This window comes from Anastrepha obliqua, chromosome 4 (genome assembly GCF_027943255.1).
Source record: "Anastrepha obliqua isolate idAnaObli1 chromosome 4, idAnaObli1_1.0, whole genome shotgun sequence".
Lineage (NCBI taxonomy): Eukaryota > Metazoa > Arthropoda > Insecta > Diptera > Tephritidae > Anastrepha > Anastrepha obliqua.
This window is the reverse complement of record NC_072895.1, coordinates 24,911,388-24,935,328: the sequence shown is the minus strand read 5'-3', so window position 1 is coordinate 24,935,328 and position 23,941 is coordinate 24,911,388. Positions and strand designations below refer to the sequence as shown.

The window sequence follows — 23,941 nt, the reverse complement described above, 5'->3', positions numbered from 1 at the left end:
CAGGTACGACTTTTCAAAAACCACTTGACGTGATAGCTATGACGTAGACTGTAAGCAATTTGATAGGCAAATGGTCAAGGAAACAACTAAGAATTATCGCTTTGATAAAGTGTTGCTTGTCAAACCTGTGCTCAGCTGTTTAAATTGAATGAAAAATGCGCCTCGTCTTGAAAGAAAGAAAAATTATATATCGGGTGCTTGTTTTTTAGCTGCATGCACACCACAAATAGGAGGAGGAGATCGGCCAAACACCCAAAAGGGTGTACGCGCCAATTATATATATATATATAATGTTTTCTATAGGATATTTAATATTAGATTTTTTATTTTAATTTGGTTAGATTTATTTTTTTCCTGTATTTTCGTAAATTTAATTTTATTTTACTTTATTTTTACTTATTTAATTTGATCTAATTTAAATTTGTTTAGTTTTATTAATTATTTTTATTAATTTAAAACATTTAAAATGCCTGTTTTTCCCAGATTTGCGTTCCACAAACTTTATGTGTTTCAATACCTAAAGTAAAACTTCAAAATTAAATTCCAAACGAACAAATTCTTTGTGCGTCAAAACAATTATTATTTATTTATGTATTTTTGAATTTTGTATAACTCCGAAAGCGCGTGAAAGTTGCGATGCAGCAAATAGGACTACCAAAATGGTGATTGTATTTTCCGAATTCCTCGATGACCGTCCCAAAAATGTGAAGATTTTAATATTTACAAAACTTTTAGGTTTTTTTGTTACTGTACCATTGTTCTACAAATTTACGTTTTGCATGCCTCCGAACTGCAGAATCAGGAAGCCATTGAAAAAGTTACTATGGACACCATCGATTGGCCTGGTTTGCTAACAAATCTACGCGACAGCTGGCAATCGCCGCTTTCATACTTACAAAAGCGTGGCTATCTTCCGCCGGGCAATGAGAAGCTGTTAGCACAGAAATTGAATGAGCTACGTGGAATGAGTGCCAATGAACTCAGAAATGATGAAAATCTTAAGGTGGAAACGAACGGCGATGCCTACGCTTCGCCAGGGAGTAGGGCGAATGCGCGTTTACACCCGAGCGATTTAAGCGCAGCTGAGACTGATATGCAGAGTAGCGATGGCGTCATTGCAACGTACGGTGGTCAGCAACCACAAGAAGCGATAGACAATCTTCTGAAAGAGTTCTCATTAGATGCACAGCCCGATTCAGATACCGAAACAGATCTAGAATTTGAAGAAGACGTAGAGAGTTTCAAGAATAATGAAGCAAATGCTCGTGGGAAAAAGCCACACACAGGCGGGGTAAAATCCAATTCAAAACATAAATGCAAACTTAAGAATAAGTCGAGAACAAAGAGCCAGCCAGGATTCTTTAAACGCATAAAGCAAAAGTTATCTTCAATATTTACAAATTCCAAAAATGTGGACTCAAAAATAGATGCCATCAAAAAGCCATGTCTCACGCCTGATTATGCGAACTATTTTGTCAAGTACTTGGCAAATAAAGACCTGAAAGGGCAATACGCAGGTATAAAAAAATATGGGGAAAAGGGTGTGCATAGAAGAGACCAGAGTGGCAAGGATTTATCGAAGCAAGACTTGACTTCTCAATCCACGAACCTTAACGATGACACAGCGCATGTTAAAGATTTTTCTTTAAACTCATTTCCATTCCAAGATTTCAATTTGGGCGATTTAAATTGGAAGAAGGTGCTAACGAAAGGCACTCGGAGCCAGTCGAATGATAATAAATTGTCAGATTTGAAGAACTTCAATTCGCAAGACGAAGAATTGAACAAGATTGTGCACAGTTTGGCAGAACAGCAATCGCCTGCAAAAGATTTGCCCGACACAAAGATTGAAAAGTGGGAACCCAAAGAGGATTTTAATTTGAAAGAATTTTCATTCCCGAAAGATGCTCAAAATAAGCTTCACGACAATAGTAATTCGCTGCAAAAAGAGCTCGCGCCCAATTTCGAGGGGAAAAATGTAGACAATGCTGAAAAAAATGGCGAAGCAGCGTCAGCAGTGAATGATCTTACACTGCCGCATACAAAGAATTCGGATATTAGTATAGAAGACAATTGGAGTAAGGGCGCGAACTTAAACGATTTCGATTTCTCATTGCCCGCTTTAAAATTGAAAAATCTCACAGCCCCTGCAACAGATACCGCAGCCAAAGACGCAGGTGTAAAAGATTTCGGCAACTTGGGCATGCCCAGCATTAAAATGAAGATTCTCGAATCGCTTGCCGAAGAAGCAGCAGCCAATGCCGACATTGAGCATATTTCACATCAGCCTTTAAAGTACGGATTTGATGCAAAAAGTACCGACAGCGATGCTAAGGATGAGCTAACAAATGAGGGTAACTCAAATGATTACGGTGCGCGGCTACTCGATACTTACAAAATGAATGCGAAAAACCTCAACGGAGATGCCAACAACCATGCGGGTGCGAAAGAAGCGGATGCAAAAAACTTCGATTTTGGTAGCTTTACAGCAAACAATAGAAATTACCTGGATCTGGATCGACAATTTACGCGGCAGGTGGTGGAAAATATTATACGCAAGGAAAGGAAGGGTTACAGTCACAATGATAGGCCCGACAAAGAGTAGAAGGAAAAAATATGTGGAACTGTAATGCAAGAGATTTTTTCGTAGTTGTATTGATACTTAAAACAGTTGGCTATTTAAATAATGTTTACTATTAACGATTTATTTAAATAAACACAGATTATCTTACAGTTTTAATTCTAAGCTAGTGGCAAAATCTTATCGCTCACCTCAACTGGTCGGGCTGCACCTGTTCCTCCTCCATCTGTTCTTGCTCTCTCAGTTAAAGGACGCTTTGATAACTTCACCATTCTTATTGACTTATCTACCAGCCCATGTTGAAAAGATTTTTAGAGGGGCGTACTACCTAGCAGACCATTATTTGGCTCTGAGCGAATTTGACAGATATGCCGACGTCATTCGTTTTGTGTTTCACAAAATTTAGCTTTAGCATTCGTTTTGTATTTTACTAAGCTAAAGCTAAATTTTGTGAAACTCAAAACGAATGACCTAGAACCCAAAGTTCCCCTCAAAAATTTAGTTTTTCACCATAGCTAACAAACAAACCTGGTATCTATCATCTTTGCTACCAGCCTTGGCCATTGGTATTTGAAGTGGTGGGTTAATTTCACCTCAGCCTATGTTGGGGATATATTAAGTTGGGGAAAAGAAATCGGTTATTTTCTCGGTAGATGGCTGCAGTGATCGATATTTCATAAAGTATTGATCAAACAATTGAAAATGTAAGCTGATGGCCTAGCCGCTAATGATTTAAAATCATTGTGAGTGTAATTCATTACTTTTCCAATTTTAAATAAAGAAAAATAAAAAAAATTTAAAGTGTAAGCCCGTTGTCAAAGTAATATTTCACACCAAAAAACCAAAGAACAACTCTTCTGCTGTTTTTGTTTATTCCATTCAGTTGTGAGTTACAGGGTGTTAATAATAAATAGAAGTCAGCAAAGAGAAAATTCGGTACATTTTACCAGTCCGCTGAAATTGTGGATGGTGTTTATGGTGCCGATACTGTAAAAGTTAATTATGTGCAATTTTGGTTTCGTCGATCTAATTCAGGCATTTTTGATGTTAAGGAAAATGTCGAAAATATCAATAAAGTCACAGAAATAATCGAAGTTGATCGCCATTTCAGTAGTAGTAGCATCGCCTAGTAGCTACAGATCGACCATAAAACAGTTTTAAACCATTTACGCAAAAATTTGACTCAAAAATAATGGATTTCTTTTTCCCCAATTTTGTTTTTTTTATGGGTCCGCGCTGGATACCCTCCGTAGGCAGGAAACAAAAAATGATAAAAAAGGGGTTTTCTAATACACTCTACCCGATAGACAGACAATATAGTCCGGGAGCCAGGGGTACCCAGCGTTGGGTACGTGCGTGGGATGCTGCGAAACGTGTCGAAAAAAAATTTTTAACAACTTATTTAATACCGGCTGAAATTTTTTTTGTATTGTTGACATTTAGTAGAATAAAAAAAATAGTCAGCTGCGCCACAGAGGGGGGAAAATATGTCTGTTGAACAGGCGAACTTGTAAAATAAATTAAAAAGTAAAACTACTTTATGCCGATTGAAATTTTTTTACATAAGTTTGGACACATATGAAAATATAATAATGATGATGTTTTTATTCTATGTACTAAATGTCAACAATACATGAAAAAAATTTCAGCCGGTATAAAATGAGTTGGTAGAAATTTTTTTTCGACACTTTTCGTACCCTCCCACTATCACACCCACCACGGGTGCGCCTGCTGACGTTCACTTTCGTTATTCATGAAAGCTAAATCACAAGTATAGTCAAGAATTTAACGGTATAAAAACGCAGTCCAAAATCGACCCCTGGCTCCCGGACTAATAGCAAACCTCCGAGTGTATTTCCGTCATAAAAAAGAATCTCATAAAAAGCCAGCTGTGTTCGAACGTGGCATGAAACTTTAGATCCCTCCATTTGGAACAACAAAAAAATCGAGAGTTGTTCGGCCAAACAGCCAACAAATGGATGTATGCGCCGAACCCCTTTGGTGTTTACAATAATTTCGACTGCTCCTTATAAATATGAATATTTTACGAATTTTCTGGCATGCCGCATCTTAGCTTGTTTGCAACGCATCGAACTTTGGCCTCCAAGTCGGGAATGTCAGCTGGTTTTTTAGCATAAAGCACCGAGTTTACGTGCCTCACAAAACCTAGTCTCAAGTAGGCAAGTAGAACTATTCTCCAAAGTAAAGTTGATTACAATTTTAGGAAAGTGTGGGCCAACAATGCCTCCAGCATACAAAATACATTTAGGTTAGGTTAGGATAAATGGCTGACCAAATGGGGGCCCACTTGGACAAAGAATCAAATTCGTCCATTGTGACGACATACAAAGGAAAAGCAGAGGTGGGAAAATATAATAAAAACCAAAAAGGGGAAGAAGGAAGATGATGACCAAACGGTGACTAATTACGTTAACCACTTCAATTTGCTGAAGAAATTCACCAAGTGTGTGATTTTTAAACCTACTATATCCGCAGGTGTAGCAATAAAGGGAGAGCCCAGATAACTGAATCTTAGACCGCCGGAAGCAGGGCAGCTGGGCAGAAAGTTCTGAGATGATTATACTTCGCTCATGAAACAGTTTCTGCGGAAAGGACTTGAGGCAGTCTCAAGTTTCATCGCATACCGGAGACCTAACGAACAACGCCCGGTAAGGACACCCGCAGGAAATTTAACACAGCGGCTCTGTTAGCCTCAGAAGTTCCCTCGAGCGCCTCCGATCTTCGCATAGTTAAAAGGATCTCGCACTGGATGGCGCACTAATCCAGCGCTCACTGAGTTGACGCGACGCTCATCTTTTGCAGAAACGGACCACACGTGCTCAAGTGAACCCTAATCCTTTTATTTTGCAATGAAACCATCTCGTGGGTCCCCTGTCTGACCAGCTCATCAGCCCAGCAGTTTCCCCGCTGTGCCACTGTGAACAGATACCCAAATGAGTCCCCAAATATCGAAGTATTCGGATGCATAAACAGTGAACTGTTTAGAATTTAATCGGACCTCGATCTTGTGAAGATTTTCCTCACTTCTAATTCGCCTTTCTTATTAATTTAATACCGTTGATGAGAATTTTTAACATTTTTATGCAGATCTTTTGAAACAGTTTTTTGGAAAACTAATTTTTGTTAAATCGAATTTTATAGGGTATTTTCAAATCGGGCAAGCACACGTAAATCTTAATATACTACTTTTTCTGTAATATTTTGGGGGAAGTCTTAAAATATAATATATTTTATTCTCTCATGGAAGTCCTGATCCTTATTGGCGAAAAACTCTAGTAATCGATTTTAACAGTCTTCTCTTGATACCAATTCCTTGTCACTCAGGAAATTTTGCAATGAAAGAAAAATGTGGTAACTGCTTGATGCCAGGTGCGGACTTAATAGTGAATGCATTAAAACTTCCCAAACAAGCTCAAGGAGCTGCTGGAGAGTCACTACAGACGTGTGTGGCCTTGTGTTGTCCTAATGGAACACAACACCGCTTCTGTTAACCAATTCTGGTCCACCGCTACCGTCAACCGGTCCAGTTGGTGACAGTAGAGATCTGAATTTAGTGTTTGGCCGTACGGAAGCAACTCATAATAGATGTTTCCTCTCAAGTCCCACCAAATACACAGTAGAACCTTCCGGGCTGACAGTAGAACCTGTCACCATTTGAGTTGCTTTATACGCTTTGACCACGATCGTTTTCGCTCAATATTGTCGTATGTCAGTCATTTCTCATCTCCAGTCACCATCCGTTTAAGAAATGGTTCGATTTCATTGCGTTTGGCCAAGGTTTCACAGATGGAAATTCGATGTAATATATTTCTTTTTCCCAACCTAATATTTTTTCTTCGGAAATTCTTCATCCCCACATCACCGCCTTCTGGAGCAATGAAAAGCTGCTTCTGTCCTGGACAAAAGGCATCATTGTGAACCTGCCTAAGAAAGGCGACATGCGTGGTGGTAACTGGCGAGGAATAACACTACTTAACACCATCTACAAAATTGTAGCCGTAATCATACAAAGCAGGCTCAAAGATATCGCACGCTCCTTAAGAGAAGAACAAGAGACGCCCTCACTGAAGCTGTGTTGACCAAGCCAACACCCTTCGGATTATAGTAGAACAATCAGTTGAGTGGCGCTCCTCGCTCTACATGCTGTTCGTAGACTTTATGAAGGCGTTCGTCACTATCAAACGAGACGCAATATGGCTGGCACTGAGTAGAAGCGGAGTTCCAAGATAATCCGCCTCATCAAAGCCCTCTACGAGAACTCCGAAATGGCAGTGCTTCACAAAGGCGATATCAGCGATCTATTCACTAGCAACGCAGGCGTATGGCAAGGTTGTCCCCTGTCGTCCCTTCTCTTCGCCCCCGTCTTTGATGACGTCGTGAGCCAACTGACCCTACACAAAAAAGGCATCGTATGGAGTTTCACCAGACATCTCGAGGACCTGGACTTCGTCGATGACATCTGCCTCCTCTCTCACAAACTCTCTGACATGCAGGCGAAAGCAGACAAACTAGTCGGGCTGGCACGTACTGTTGAACTGGAGGTCAACATCGCCAAGACCAAGGCCATGAGAGTTAACCACAATAACGCAAGGCAGACAGATATTGGTTGACGGATGCCCGATGGAATTCGTCGAAAGCTTCTGCTATCCCGGCTGCATCATGACCGCAGATGGTGGAGTAGATGAAGATGTCAACTGCAGGCTAAACAAAGCTAGGGCGGCGTTTGGGCGAATGCATACAGTGTGGGGGAGTTCGCAAATCTCCAGGCGCACTATATATATATACCCTTTTTGGGTGTTTGGCCGAGCTCCTCCTCCTATTTGTGGTGTGCGTCTTGATGTTGTTCCACAAATGGAGGGACGTACAGTTTCAAGCCGACTCCGAACGGCAGATATTTTTTATGAGGAGCTTTTTCATGGCAGAAATACACTCGGAGGTTTGCCATTAACTGCCGAGGGGTGACCGCTATTAGAAAAATGTTTTCCCTAATTTTGGTGTTTCACCGAGACTCGCACCTACGTTCTCTCTGTGAATTCCGAATGGTAGTCACGCACCAACCCATTCGGCTACGGCGGCCGCCAGGCGCACTAAACTACGAATATTCGACTCATGTGTGAAGTCAGTATTGTTGTACGGAAGTGAAACATGGCTGGTCTCTAACGAATTCACACAGAGGCTACAATCCTTCATCAACAAATGCCTCCGCATCATCTACAGGATATTTTGGCCAAACACCATCAGTAACGACGCACTGTGGAGATTAACGAACGAGGAACCCATCCTTAGGCAAATCAAACGCAGAAAGTGGCGATGGATAGGTCACACATAGCAGTGAACTGGAACCCGCAAGGGAGCAGAGGTCGCGGTCGACCGAAAAACACTTGGAGAAGGTCGATGCTGCGCGAACTAGCAGATGCCGACATCTCATGGGACAGTGCAAAAACAGCAGCACAGAACCGTGTACGATGGAAGAGTATTGTCCAGGTCCTATGCTCCCGAAAGGAGTGAACAAGGAAAAAAAAATATTTTTGGAGCAGGAACGACTGCTCCACTACCTTTCACAATATGTATGTATGCTCTCTGGCCACTTCCAGGAATAAGAATATATGCACTTATTTAGTCATACTTGCAGATGCTGTGAGCGTAAAATATTCGCAAGGCATCAGCAACCAAAAAAGCAGCAAAGGAACATCAACAAACATTTTGATCTCCATACCTCTATTACCCCTTATTTCCCCTCAACATTTTCGGTAATCAATCGCAGTTGATGAGATATGAGATGAGATGTATGTATTTATGTATGTTTGTACTATACATACAAACATGTGTACAAATATTGCAAGCCAATCAGATCACACCAATTTCTAAATACGCACTACGGCATTCATAATTTGTGAGTGGGCCCAGGGGCACCTTTTATTTACCCAAGTCGATGTACATAAATATAATTGGAAATGAACTTGTGAAGTCGGCAATTGTCTTAACGCAATATGTGTATGTAAACAAATCAAATGCTTATTAATTGCGCAAATAGAGCGCATGAGAAATACCATCAAAATACTCTCATGCACTCATCTTTGCGTCGAACGTACGAGGTCTGAGGCCATAAAGCAATTTTCGGAACTTTTTATAGACCCGCACCAACGGTGTATTTATTAACTTGGATAATATAAAACTCGTGTGCGCTTTGTAAACTTTATAATTAGCCCAATGTTTAGCTAAAGTCTTCTATTCTGCATATTTCAAAGTTGTTTTTATTAAAGTCAAAAATTTACGCTTTCTCTGAATTCTATTTTTGTACATTAAACTGGATTTTCTCCAACGGCCAATGATGAGTATTCCACCTGTTTTCACGATTTAATTTTTATTTTTATTTCGCATAAATAAATTTAGCTGCTTTTACGCGCAAACAAATTGAGGCATTTCTCTATTCTATAAAGTAAATCTGTATTATCCCAGCTGGAAATGGTTCTCTGTTTCAATAGGAATGACAGTTGATATGCGTTTTTGTGCTATGGACACCGTTGCAATTCATGGCTGTTCACTTTTATGCGAGGGGCGGTCCAAAGTGCGCGGAAATGTTGGAGAGGGAAGGAAGAGGTTTTTGTTTTACACATCATAATTTAGCGGTGTGGTAGTGGCAGGAAGTACCTCCTGTCTTCAAACAAACAGTCGGCGCACTCGCGTATCGGCACTCACGTCACTGTAGACAGTTATACTTTCGAGGTTGTAAAAGACTTCGTCTATTTAGGAACCAGCATTAACACCGATAACAATGTCAGCCTTGAAATCCAACGTAGAATCTCACTTGCCAACAAGTGCTACTTTGGACTAAGTAGGCAACTGAGCAGTAAAGTCCTCTCTCGACGAACAAAACTAAAGCTTTATAAGCCTCTCATCATGCCCGTCCTAACGTATGGCGCAGAAGCTTGGACGATGACAACATCCGATGAAGCGACGCTTGGAGTGTTCGAGAGAAAGATTCTGCGTAAGATTTTTGGACCTTTGCACGTTGGCAACGGCGAATATCGCAGACGATGGAACGATGAGGTGTTTGAGCTTTACGACGACATAGACATAGCGCAGCGAATAAAGATCCAGCGGCTTCGTTGGCTGGGTCATGTCGTCCGAATGGATACAAACGCTCCGGCTTTGAAAGTATTCGATGCGGTACCAGCTGGTGGTAGCAGAGGAAGAGGAAGGCCTCCTCTGCGTTGGAAGGATCAGGTGGATAAGGACTTAGCTTCATTTGGTGTGTCCAATTGGCGCCGGTTAGCACGAGAAAGAAACGGCTGGCGCGCTTTGTTAATCTCGGCCAAAATCGCGTAAGCGGTTATCGCGCCAATTAAGAAGAAGTGGCAGGCTAATCACTTATCACAAATAGAATAACGAAGCCAACGCAAGACAAGTCTTGTTGAGGCCCTATGCTCCCGATTGATCTCATTACGAAATATTTGCCATCTATTCATAGAAAACAATGATTTACTACTAGGGGAAGTCCAAAATAAGCAAGACTGGCGTCATAAAAATGTGTGATGACATGATGATGATGACACCATCCTTTTAATGAGTTAGTGCGTTGGAAGGATGGTTCCACATGTAGAAGTCTACGCAGGTGAGGGAAGCTACTGATCGCCATTCACTTGGGAGTGGCCAGGACGATTCTTCTGCATATGGCTCAAGCAGCTCACAACTTCCGGGATTAGCCCAAGTATCCTCTGGGTAGCTTCCGAATATTCGTTCGGGAGTGAGCCAATATGAGAAGGCGAAGCATTCCAGTATAGCTGGCTGTGCGCTGGGTTTGGGACCCGCCACTTAAAAATCTTCCCCAATGAAAACACAAACAAAGCCTCGGATGAGAACTTTCTACACTCATGACAACCCCTGCAAACGAACTAAGCACTACGATTCGGTGGGCAAGGTGCCTCCGCCCGGCTGGTTCATGTCCTCGTGAGAGTAAAGGCTGACATCACTGGGATTCAAGAAATGCGATGGACGGGGCAAGGCAAGAAACACATAGGACTTTGCGACGTCTACTACACAGCTGCCATGTAAAGGAGCGCAAATTCGGTGTCAGATTTGTTGTGGGAGAGAGACCTCGTCGCCAAGTACTGTCATTCACTCCGGTTCACGAGCGCTTCGCAATAATCCGCATCAAGGCGCGATTTTTTAACATCTCGCTCATTTGCGCCCACACGCCGTTGGAAGAGAAGTACGATGCGACCAAAGGTTCCTTCTATGAGCGCCTGGAACCTTCCTGTGAGCGCTGCTTCCACCACGACGTAAAAATCATGCTTGGCGACTTCAACGCCAGGGTGGTCAAGGAGGGAATTTTTGGTCTCACAGTCGGAAAATTCAGCCTGCACAACGAAACATACGGTAATGGAGAGAGAGGCTGATCGACTTCGCCGGGGCTGCAGCACCAGATTTCAGCATAAAAAGATACATAAAGCTACCTGGCTGTCTTCTGATCGAAAAACGCGAAACCAGATCGATCACGAATTCTGATGTCCCCCCATTTTGGGTGGAACAAAAAATCCCACTTTGACCCATTTAGAGTGCTCCAATCGAGTCCAAACGTATGACCGACCCCCACTAACTTTGGACGGCCGATCCACCCATGCCAGTGGCACACCCCCTGGAACTCCCCTGGGGGGTTCCCCATACAATCATTTCAAAATATCACCATTTTTGGCCTTTACATGAGAAAAGAAACTTAAAAGTTCGACCCAAATTGGGGGACATCAGAATTCGTTTTAGAGGTATGGTTCCTCCGGCAAAGTTTCTTATTTTGATCCCTAGAATATGATTTTCACAGAGCAATGGGCGATTTTTTTGCCTCGCCACAAATCAACCCGGCCTATTGTATATGTATGCATGTACTGCCATGCTGCCTAGAAATAATCCTTAAACAGCTTCAGTTAGTTTCACTTTATTTAGTTTTTGTAACTTTATGCATATTTGCAGATCTGAAGTAAGCAGCTGAATTTTTATTAAGTTTTTTTTTTTCTTTCAATATTTTAGAATTATAGTTTTTAACATTTAATAGAATAAGGAATTTTGCTAGTAGAACATAAATTGTATTGCTGAATTTTATTTATTTTTGCAATCATGCAAGAACTTCAACTTCGCATCACCGGCTTTTTAGGTATGGTTACCGGTTGGGTTTGGCGAGAGTCCTCCCTTGCGTGACGCTGGTGTTGCTGCCTTAAGTGGCGACTTCTTCAGATTAACAAAGCCCAGCTCATTCTCAGGGGATGGTGAAGATGTAGCGCCTGAGTTGCGTCTTGACGAAGTCGGGCGCACGTTTGTGTCTAAATGGCGAAAACTATGTAGAGGGAAAGAAAAAGAAAAAAATAGCAAAAAGTTCATACCATTTTTTAGAAATTTTTTTAAAATTTTTCTAAACTAATAAAGCATGGCCATACGCATTAAATACAAAAAAAAATGCTCACCGCAATGAAACATTACTCTTTTGCCCGCCATCATCACTGTTGCTGTTGAATAGAAAAGCTAGCGGCCATGAAATCCACGAGTTGCGATCCATCGATGTTTGTGTTCTGATAATAGGATTGGAAGTGTGTCCCACCACCGGCGAGGTGACATCTAACGACATATTGGGTGTGCCAGCCTTGTTTATAGCCGGATTGTAGATCTTCGGATCACTGACCATGCGCACGAAAAACGAACGTTTCTTGGCCAATGTGTCCTCCTTCTTTCTATTGATGATCTCTGTTAGTTCGTCGTGTTGCTCCTTCTCAAGCAGTTCATTGGCGAAGTCGACAATGATCTCCCAAGCGTAATCGATATCATCTGCGCTGGCATTTTGAGCCACTGCACAGAAACGGATGATGTATTTGTCATTCACACTGGCCGGCACCATATGCAATTTGCCCGATTCGTTGATGGCACTAAGCAATTTCTCGTTCAGCTTGTCACTGCCTTTCAAGCGGAAGCAAACCAAACCGAGCTGCAAAAAACGAGATACCCGACGTAATAATTTGTGGTTAAGATGAAAAGAAAATTAATGCTGACATAATTGAAGAATTATGGCAATAAATCATAGCGAAACCAAAAAGCGGTTCAAGAAGCATCTGCTTTTGAAGAGCTGTGACTTCATTCGCTATGAATCATTGGATGAAGTGTTGCCTTAAGCTGCGCCTAAGCAAAATGCTGGCATAAACCAAAACTCATATTGGAATATTTTCATTCCCACTTAAACAAATTTGGTTTATTTCGCAGCCAATGAATCACGTGAAAAATGTTTACATGGAGTATTTACGAAAATATGATATACGAGTACGCACTAGGGATGTCGATACCAAAGGCCACTTTCAGTATGGGATTTGGGGATACTTTTAATTAAATCCGCTGGTATATTGCAAATCGATCGATCGTTGCTACGTATATTCGTAAAACAAAATCTAAGAGGAGTGTTTTTGAAAATGAAAAAAAAAAAATGTTTTCCTTAAATTTTTAGGAAAAAAAAATTTTTGGAGAAAATATTTTATTGGAAAAATTTTGAGAAATTAAAAAAAAAAATTTTAAATTTTCAAAAAAAATTCAAAAAAAATTAAAAATTAAAAAATGTTTATTTTAATTTCACAAAATTTTTCCAATAAAATATTTTCTCCAAACATTTTTAATAAAAAATTATTTTTTTTTCAATTTCTCAAAATTTGTCCAATGAAATATTTTCGCAAAAAGTGTTTAACAAAACAAAAAATTTTTTTTTAATTTCTCAAATTTTACCAACAAATGTTTAACAGAAAATAAAAAATTTCCATTAAAGTTTTACCAATTTCTCAAAATTTTTCCAATAAAATATTTTTTCCAAAAATTTTTAACAAAAAATATAGGTATCTATATATATTTTTCAATTTCCCAAATTTTACCAACATAATTTTAACAAAAAATAAAAATGTTCCAAATTTGTTTTTTAATTTTCTCAAAAGTTACCGGAATCCCACTATGAAACTTTTTAACAAAAAAAAAATCGAAAATTTTGGAAAAATTGGGAATTTTTGTTTTTTAATTTCCAACAAAATTTTTTTCCAAAAATGTTTAATAAAAATGCCAATACCGAAATTTTCCAAAATTTTTTCAACAAAATGCACCATATTTTTCGCTAGTTCGCTGTACGTATTTCAATATAACTGGAAAAGTTATGGGAATCCACCGCTATAAAACTTTCAGTGTTTTCTAAGAAATGTTTAAAAGAAATAAAACAGAGTCTAAGAGAAATGTTTTTCAAAAATTAAAAAAAAAAAATTTTTTTCCCAAAATTTGTAACAAAAAAATAAAAAAATTCTCAATTCTTTTTTCAATTTCTTCAAATTTTTCCAACAAGTCTATTTTCCAAAAATTTTTACCAAAAAGTTAAAAATTTCCAAACATTTTTTTTCCAATTTCCCAAATATTTCCAACAAATTTTTTTTTTCAAAAATTTGTAAAAACAAATAAAAATTCTCCAAACATTTTTTTCCAATTTCGCAAAATATTTCCACAAAATGCACCATATTTTTGGCAAAATTTTCCTACAAAATTCACCATATTTTTCGCTGGTTCTCTAGTTTAAATACGCACAGGAAGTTATGGGAATACCAAATTTTTTTTAATTTCCCAAAAGTTATGGGAATCCCACTATGAAATTTTTTAACAAAAAAAAAATTTTAATTTTCCAAATTTTTTTTTTAATTTCTCAAAATTTTTCCAACAAAATTTTTTTCCCAAATATTTTTAACAAAAGTGCCAAAACCTAAATTTTCCAAATTTTTTTTTTTTCAATTTCCCTAAATTTTTCCAACAAAATGCACCATATTTTTTGCTAGTTCGCTGTACTTATTTGAATATAACTCGAAAAGTTATGGGAATCCCACTATGAAACTTGCACTGTTTTCTGAGCATAGTTTCAGTTTTTAATAAAAGAAAATTTAAGAGCAGTGTTTTTCAAAAATGAAAAAAGAAAATATATTTTTCCAAACAAATTTAACGAAAAAATAAAAATTTTCCTTTACATTTTTTTTTCAATTTCCCAAAGTTTTTTCAAAAATTAAAAACAAAAAAATAAAAAATGCCGCTCAAATTTTTTTTTAGTTTCCCAAAATATTTCCAACAAAATATTTTTCCAAAAATTTATCACAAAAACTAAAAATTTTCAAAATTAGTTTTTAATTTCCAAAAAATGTCCTACAAATTTTTTTTTTTTTAATTTTTAACAAAAAATAATAATTTTCCAACAAAATTTTTAACTAAAATATTTAATTTTTTCCAAAAATTTTCTTAAGTACATATACTTTACCCTAAATAATTAAAAAAAAAAACTATAAAATTGTTAAAAAGAACCGTAGCTATTTCAGTTTAAAACACCTCCCATCAATATTTTAAACTTTGATAAATCTCAAAATTATAAATTTTTTTCAAAATTGACGACAAATTAAACAAAAAAAATTCAAAAATTTTCCAAAAAAAGTTTCAATTTCCCAAAATAAGTAAAAATGTTTAACAAAAAAAAAAAAACTTTTTTAACAATAAAATAATCAAAATTTTTAAAACAGATTTTTCGAACAAAAGTTTTTTTCCAAAAATTTTTAATAAAAAAGTTAAATGTTTGCAACTTTGAATAAATAAATTTGAATTATAAAATTTTCTCAAATTTTTTTCAGTTTACTTTCTAATATACATACTCCAACGAACAAATAAATAAAATTTCTGAAAAATTTACAATTTTCAAAAAAAAAAAAAATTCCAATTTCCCAAAAAAAGTATCCAAACATGTTTAACAAACAAAACACTTTTTTAAGAAAAAATCAAAAGGTTTTTCAATTTACCAAAACTTTTCCAACAAAATTTTTTTCCAAAAATTTTTAACAAAAAAATTAAATATTCTCAAAAATTTTTTAAATTATATTTTACCCTAAATAATTAAAAGAAACTATAAAATTGTTAAAAAGAACAACAGATATTTCAGTTGAAAAACCTCATACCAAAGTTTTGAACTTTGAATTATAAATTTTTTTTCAGTTCACTTGTTAGGTACTATACTCCAACAACAAATAAATGAATTTTCTGAAAAAATTATAATTTTCAAAACAAAAAATAAAAATTTTCGAAAAAAAGGATGCAATAAAATTTTTATTTCAAAAATGTTTAGCAAAATAAAAAAAAACTTTTCCTTAAAAGTTTTTTCGATTTTGCAAAATATATCCAACAAACTCTTTTCCAAAAATGTTTAACAAAAAAAAAATTATGCCTTTTTTCAATTTCCCAAAAGTTTACCAACAAAATTTTTAACAAAAAAATTATTATTTTAAAAAATTTATCTTAAGTATACTTTACCCTAAATAAAATTGTTAAAAACAGCTATTTCAGTTGAAAAACTTTATATCAAAGTTTTAAACTCTGAATAAATCTCAAAATTATAATATAAAATTTTTTACAGTTTACTCATTTTATACTCCACATAACAAATAAACCAATTTTCTGAAATATTTGCGACAATGTCCAAAATACTTGGATTACTTGACATAGAATCGCTCTTATGTGTGAAGCTATCGATATCGATCTGATCGATATGAGAATGGCAAACTGTGTTCATATTTCTGTTCAGTAAGGTTTGACAAGTCATCATGAATCTTTTAACATTTAATTTAGAAATTTACTTTGAAAAAACAAATCTGTTAGCGAAGCTCATACATGCCGCCAGTGTATCGATCCTTATTGTTTCGAAATGAGGAAGGAGCTCCTGTTACGCTGAATGGTATGCACTATCGAGCCATACTGGCTGAATTTTATTTCCAAAAATTAAGCAGCTAAACATCGACGACATTTGGTTCTGCGCAAGTTGTGCTATTCAAGCTCTCATTGACGCCATACGGCCAGATCTATTGAAAAAAAAGTCAAAAATTGGAATGATAGTCGTAGCCCGCGGCAGGCATATGCCAGATATAATGCATTCCAACATTCTGCATAATGCATCATTTGGAGTTCTCAAGCAGGGTTAGGCAATTTGCACTACCACTAACTTTTTAGCGGAAGGTAAAATAAGGGTTTCATTATCATAAAATCTTCAGTTTTTCAGTGTTTTAACTATCCACTTATTGCATTATTTAATTATTTATAAAAAAAAGTGACCCAAAATTAATAATCCAACTTTGTTTTTGAATAACTTTACTACTGAATAAAAAAATATTTTAAGTGTTGGAAATCGTTATTTTGAGCTTTACGCGTTTAATTGCTGGTCTATTTACATACCGCAAACTGCCAAAATATACGCACTAGGGATGTCGATACTAAAGGTCAGTTATAAATGTTTTTTTCAATTTCTCAAAATTTTTCCAACCAAATATTTTTTCCAAACATTTTTAACAAAAAAAAAACATTTTTTTTCAATTTCTCAAATTTTACCAACAAATTTTTAACAGAAAATAAAAAATTTCCATTACAGTTTATACAATTTCTCAAAATTTTTCCAACCAAATATTTTTTCCAAAAATGTTTCTCAAAAAATAAAAATTACCAAAAATTTTTTTTAATTTCCAACTCATTTTTTTATAATTTCCAACTTATTTTTTTTTTTCAAAAATTTTTAACAAAAAATAAAAATTTTCCAACAAATTTTTCAACCAAAAAAATGTAATTTTTTCCAAACATTTTCTTAAGTAGGTATATAATTAAAAGAAACTATAAAATTGTTAAAACGAACAGCAGATATTTCAGTTGAAAAACCTCATACCAAAGTTTTAAACTTTGAATAAATAAATTTGAATTATAAATTTTTTTTCAGTTTACTTATATAAATAAATTTTCTGAAAAAATAAATAATAAAAATAATACAATTTTCAAAAAAATTAAAAATTCCAACAGTATCCAACACATTTTTTTTAAAGAAATTTTTCAACGAATAACCTTTGCAATTTCTCAAAATTTTTAATAAAAGAATTCAATTTTTTCAAAATTTTTGTTTTCAAAAAATTAATAATACTAAATTGAATTTTTCAAAATTTTTCTTTTCAAAAATTTATATTTTTCAATTTTTTTTTTAATTTTTTACTTATTATTACACTTCAACCAACAAATAAATAAATTTTCTGAAGAATTTACAATTTTCAAAACAAATAAAAATTTTCCAAAAAAGTTTCAATTTCCCAAAAAAAGTATCCAACAAATTTTTTTTACAGAAATTTTTAACAAACAACCTTTTCTGTTTACATACCGCAACTGCCTAAATCACAAGTGCCAAATATGATTGACGTACGACGCCATTTGCAATAATTATAACATTTTCCAATAGAGTGATTAATTTTGCGCCACCGATTATATTTTTAATTTTCTATAGTAGCATTTCTCAACGTATTTTTTTCGTAAAATTAAAATAGCGAAATTTTACAATTTCCTTAAAAAGCATTTTTTTGGTTGAATTTCTTCATGATAAACACTTTTCCAACTTTTTTTATTAGGTACACGTTTTTTGTTGTTTGTTTGTTTATATTTATGCGTGAACACATGTACACTCGTATATACATACATATGTATGTATGTATCTGCCAATAAGTACACGGGCAACACAAAAAATTAATACATGAAAGCTCGCGTGTGCGAGCATAAAAAAGAAAACGCAAAAAATGAAGATTCCCAGTCGGATGATAGAGAAGTTTTTGAGAGTACTGATTCATCTTGCTCGATATAGATTTACGGGTGATTGAAAATTATAGAAAGAGACACACCAGTAGATGAATCAAAATTTGTAAGCCATTTTAATATTTCATCCTTAATTTGCACACACAAACATTTTTACTTCGACTTGTCAATTCATTCCTTGTGTACAAATCGAAGCAAGTTTTTGCAATGGAAAGAACTGAATATCTTGGAGAGCTGATATTCTTTGTTTTGAAAGGTTTATCAGTAACAGAAATTCGAAAAAAAACAACAACAAATTATGAGAACATCTGCTCTGAGAATCTGCTTCTTCATTTCTAACAGGATATCGAAGGACTTTAAAGTAAGTTTAAACACGGTCGTGCAAGCGTTGAAAATAAGCCACGTAATGTACATTAAAAACATTTAAAAACAAGAAACAACAGCACCAGAAACAATTGAGCTGTGTATTATATCGTTTGTGAACATCGAAGTTTGACTAAGCGTGAAATTAGTGCTACCACAGGCACCTCAGATGAAAGAGAACTCCACATTTTACATGAAGAATTACATATTGCTCGTTTGCTTGAGGAATGTCATAACTCAAAAAAATCTAAAATTCGAGAAAAACCTAGTGAAGAGATGCCAGAATCAAGTCCCATTCATTAAGGTGGTGGCACTAGACCAACAACGACATTTTGTACGTTTGATTGCTAAAGAAAAGTATTGGCAAAGTAGAATGAATTTGCCTTGTTTCATTCTGGGCTGATAGTCACACGGACACGGCCAAGGCGAATTTATTATAGGTGACAGCAACCACATATAAGTAAAACCCTACATGTATTTGTTGTTGCGTTTGGTCCAAGCATCACGTCAACGTACAATCGCAAATGTAAATGCAAATGTAAACATACCAATACATACAAACTAAGCATATCATTTTGACGTAAGCCGTGCCTACGGCGAAAAATTCAGCTGGGTGAATGCTGTCACCTATAATAAATCCACCTTGGACACGGCGAAAGAACCAAAAAACAAATCAGCTGATTTACCGATACCAACTTTTAATAGATTCGCCTTGGATGGAATACCTGGTTGCGCCTTCGGAATTCGCTTTGTCGTCAGATTCCATGAATAAACGAACAAAAGGAAGGGGAATTACTTACAATATTTGTGAAGAGGAAGAGTAGGCGAAAGAAAGTATACGCTCATAGGTTAAGTTCGGTTGAAGCGGTTGTCCACTGTGGGACACACTCAGGCTCATGGCCCATTGAGATGCCGCGTGGGAACTTGCTCTTATCCTTCCTAAAATCAGTGGCTACTTTTCAAAAATTTTGTAAGTTCCTTAATTCCGACAGAGCCGAGATCTTCCAATTCCTTAAAGGATTGTAAACCCAAAATGGTGTACGCCCATGCACACACACAATTTCTTGCCACAGCGTCTGGCGCATAAAAACGCAAACAAACTGCATTTGGAGGTTTTATATGAATTTGCGCTTTACAATTTAACACACGGCACTTCGTTTTCATTACTTTGTTTAGTTTAAATCTCACAAATCACAATACTAACAAGACATTCACTGAATTTTCAAAAAGAAGTAGTTTTTCCTACTTTTGTTTGTTTTGTTCGATTGTTTTGTATAGGAAAGGGAACTGACGTCAGACTTGTCAAAATCGCGAAAAATAAAGTAACAGTTTTGGAAAGGCGCCACTATCAGTACTCAATTCGCCTTGATGTGCGAATACTTGTTAAATAATCGTGCAGAATTTGACTGAACCTCCCAAGTGACGTGGAAGTCGAAGTTTCCCTCACAATTCTATTTTTCACCATACTTAAAGAGGAAACATGGAAAATCTATCATCCTTGGAAAAAACGGTTTCAAAGCTTTAAATTTACTCTGCCTCCCAAGTAAAGATGAATACACATTTTCATTGAATGAGATACCGTTAATAAAAAAAAACTGGATCCCAGTAATTGATATTCGTTTGAAGCGTAAATATCCTTTTTTATCTGACGTCAAAAATGTCTACGTTTGACCTGAAAAATAGCATTCGTGGGAAGTCAGGCTTCATTATTACCTTTTAAAGAAAAGTGCAGCTGAAACGTGTCGTATATTGATCAATATTTGTGGTAATCTCGTTCCATCAAATACAACTTGTAAAGAGTGGTTTCGGCGCTTCCAAAGTGGCAATTTCGACGTGAGTGGTAAATAACGCGAAGGCGCACCGAAAAAACTCGACGATACTCAACTATAGCAATTATTGGATGAAGACGCATGCCGAACCCTTGATGATATGTCTAAATAGTTGGATGTTGACAGATCAACCGTCGGCAATCGTTTGCGCGCGATGGGAATGATGCAGAAAGCAGGTAACTGGGTGCCACATCAATTCAAGGAGAGGGGGATGTCGAGAGATATTTGGTGAGGTGTGAGATGCTTCTTGAAGGGCAGATAAGAAAAGGTCACTGGCGATGAAAAATTAATCTATTATGATAACCCTAAGCGTCGAAAATGTTGGAGCCTGCCAGGTGAACCAGGTCCATCTGCAGCGAAAAAAATATTCATGCTTCAAAGGTTACGTTGCGCATCTGTTGAGAACAGAAGGGTGTCGTCTATTATGAACTCCTGAAACCATCTGACACCATCACTGGCGATCGTTACCGACTGCAGCTAATGCGTTTGAATCGAGCTCAAAAAAGAAAAGCGACCGGAATGGGACGGTAGGCATGACAAACAGATTTTGTTGCATGACAACGCCAGGTCACACGTTTCTAAATCGGCCCAGAAATATTTAGAGGGACTGAATTGCGAAATCTTGCCCACCCACCTTATTTATTCTCCAGACATTGCACCTTCGGATTACAATCTGTTCCGATCAATGCAGTCAGCCCTTATTGGAGAGCGATTCACTTCTTACGAGCGCATCGCAAACTGGCTCAATGAATGGATCGAGTCAAAAGAACTCGAATGTTTCGTCAGAGGACTCCGTATGCTGACTGAGAGATGGAGCAAAGTTGTAGCTTCAAATGGCACATACTTCACATAATATCGTGTAATATTTAATTGTTTAAATAATTCGTAGCTTTGGCTAAGAAAGGACTGGATCGCTTAAAAGTTAATTATGCCTTTTTGCCTTCAAATAATGCGGAGAGAAGAAGTGATATGCAAGTACATAGATTCGTCTGGGTCTGCAATTTTTTGAGATATATTTCTCTGCTTCTCTTAATTTCATCATCTATCATCATTATTTGAAGATCCCTATGTATTTTCATGTGGCAAGAATGTGCCTTTTCAGGTAAGATGTCTATCAAATTGTGTACCAAGGTAGACAAGGTTGTTATCTTGGGGAATGGTTACGTTATTCCAAACAACAGATGAACATGTGTATATCTTGAGCTTAAATATCTTGCATTTCACTTCAAATCGCCAGTTCCCCCTCCACTCATCTTTAAGTGGTTTTGTAAGCCTCTTGAAGCTTGTGTTCGGCATTTATTTTGGTGCATAATTGCGGTTTTATGCGCAAATGTTGAAGTTAATACATTTCTACTTATGAATCATAAGATTTAAACAAAGTGCGTACCATACCGTTGGACTAAGAACGCTTCGCTGAGACACACCAACCGAAATCGGAAATTCTGCTGAGAGGAAATTCTGTTAGAGAGATACGACTAATATGCTATGGAGGCAGTAAGGAAGGTAGGTGTTCTTATATTATGAACAAACGCTTTCGGCCAGACCGTGCCGAATGCTTGCTCACGAAATCCAAATTGATGTGTTGGTATTATGTAATTTAAATTTGTTTTAAATATAAAATACTTTTTCAAAAAGTTTCGAGACACAAAGCAGTAAGCTGATTGGTCTGTGTGATGGCCGGCGGTAGCGTAGCATCTTTTCCTGATTTGGCTAGCATAATGAACTTTGAATTTTTCCATAAAAAAAAATAAATAAATAAATAATTGGCGCGTACACTTCTGTTAGGTGTTTGGCCGAGCTCCTCCTCCTATTTGTGGTGTGCGTCTTGATGTTGTTCCACAAATGGAGGGACCTACAGTTTCAAGCCGACTCCGAACGGCAGATATTTTTATGAGGAGCTTTTTCATGGCAGAAATACACTCGGAGGTTTGTCATTGCCTGCCGAGGGGCGACCGCTATTAGAAAAATGTTTTAATTAATTTTGCTTTCACCGAGATTCGAACCAACGACCTCTCTGTGAATTCCGACTTTTTCCATACTTTGGAAAAATATCAAAATTTTAGCGGGAAACTGTGAGAGGAATGAGCTTGCCAGACAAGGGACCTGTGAAGTAGTTTTCCCGCTCAAGTGTAGGATTGAGATCGCCTTGACCACCTGCGGTCTGCCTCTGGAAAGCTGGGCTTCGCACAAACTCAACGAACGCTGGGCTAATACATAAAGTACTAAGGTTGCGAAATCCCTCTGGCCACGTTTGGATCAGAGATGTTTGAGGGATCTTTTTTCGGGTAAGCCCTTACCGTGCGAGCCTGACTTATGTAAACATGAACATGACGAGCCAGGCTCGTGAATAGATCGTCGGGCCAAACGTAAATATCACTAGCCTGGGTCGTGATTGAATGTTAGTTTCTATCTGTAGCCACATCTCGTGCGTCGTGATCTGTTTGCCACGCGTTGACGCGCAACACTTGGGCCCGAGTTTCGTCGACCTAAATGGCACGGCAAGGGTTTAACAAAATCACAGCTCTCGAAATTTGTGGGTGTTCTGATAGGACATATTGACTTCAAATTCCCTCGAGTCCTTTTAGCGTTAGCTGTATGGAGGATGAGGTGCAATCCTTTCAGCACTTTCTCCTTAGCTACCCTGCTCTCGCGGGTCTAAAATTTAGGCATTTTCATTTTCACTTCTTTGATATTAAAAATCTGATGAGCTTCATCAGCAGCAAAAAACGATTAACACAGCCGCAACTCAGTTAACGTTCGTAATCCACATATACTCAACCCCTCCCCTCCTTCCGTATTCCTCTCTCTCTTTTTGTGATATCGGTCTTCCTTCATTTTACTTCCTTCGCAATGGTATAACAAAGGACGAATTTGATTTCTTCGTCCAACTGCGGCCACTCTTTGGGTAACCAGTTCAACCTAACCTAACCCAGTATGGCAGTGAGAAGATTTGCTTCTACAGAGAGGGTTCTTAACGAAAAAAATGCATTCCTATTAGCATGAAAAAAATCAAACAGCGCGAAGTTGACACATTAACAACTACCCAATGCTGAAATGCCTTCGAAAAAACAATTCCTGCTATATTTCGTCGTAAATAAAAACAAGTTCGAGAATGTTTTAGCAACTACTTTTGAGCGGCAAAGAAACAGTGCACTGAGTATAGTTTGGAGGCAATCGAGTCCGAGTGGGTTGTTGTTCACATCTCTCATCATGATTGAGTTTAACAAGTGGTTGTCAGCAGATGTCACTGTCCTCTGCGCATTACCACCAACCCGTCCAACATTCAATGTTGACTCGAGTCAAGTGTCTTGCGCTACTTTATTGCCTTCACATTTTATTCGTACAAATCAACACCGAACATGATAATTTCGATTTTTTTCAGCGACGACTGCCTTTTAAGTTTATACGTAAGACAGATATGCATATCTTTACATATGTACGTGTATGATCTCTCTTAATTACTATGGCAGGCGGTCGGCCCAATAATCAGCCAGTAGGTTAGTCAGTC

General features: G+C 37.0%; 3 protein-coding genes across 3 annotated transcripts in view; 2 read left to right on the top strand and 1 right to left on the bottom strand.

Moving 5' to 3' along the window:
* Positions 1 to 636: 636 nt before the first annotated feature.
* Positions 637 to 2,733, top strand: LOC129244053 (uncharacterized). The gene is made up of 2 exons (XM_054881662.1): positions 637 to 662; positions 736 to 2,733. The coding sequence occupies exons 1-2, from the start codon at positions 637 to 639 to the stop codon at positions 2,603 to 2,605; spliced, it is 1,896 nt and encodes a 631-aa protein (XP_054737637.1). The 3' UTR covers positions 2,606 to 2,733.
* Positions 2,734 to 11,594: 8,861 nt separating this feature from the next.
* The window catches only part of LOC129245625 (tyrosine decarboxylase), a 33,682-nt gene continuing 21,335 nt past the window's right edge, over positions 11,595 to 23,941 (bottom strand). Inside the window, exons 9-10 of the mRNA XM_054883911.1 lie at positions 12,058 to 12,572; positions 11,595 to 11,930 (exon numbers count right to left, since the gene is read on the bottom strand). Coding sequence (XP_054739886.1) covers positions 11,747 to 11,930; positions 12,058 to 12,572 — 699 coding nt within the window. The 3' untranslated portion in view covers positions 11,595 to 11,746. The remainder of the gene's footprint in view (positions 11,931 to 12,057; positions 12,573 to 23,941) is intronic.
* LOC129245624 (ribonuclease P protein subunit p25) overlaps positions 16,347 to 23,941 on the top strand; it is a 45,622-nt gene continuing 38,027 nt past the window's right edge. The window contains exon 1 of the mRNA XM_054883910.1: positions 16,347 to 16,361. The gene's annotated coding sequence lies outside the window, so the exon portion shown is untranslated. The remainder of the gene's footprint in view (positions 16,362 to 23,941) is intronic.

Coding starts and splice junctions, on each gene's coding strand:
- LOC129244053 (XM_054881662.1), top strand. CDS start 637: ATGCAGCAAATAGGACTACCAAAATG. Junction 663..735: donor CAAATAGGACTACCAAAATG/GTGATTGTATTT, acceptor CAAAACTTTTAG/GTTTTTTTGTTACTGTACCA.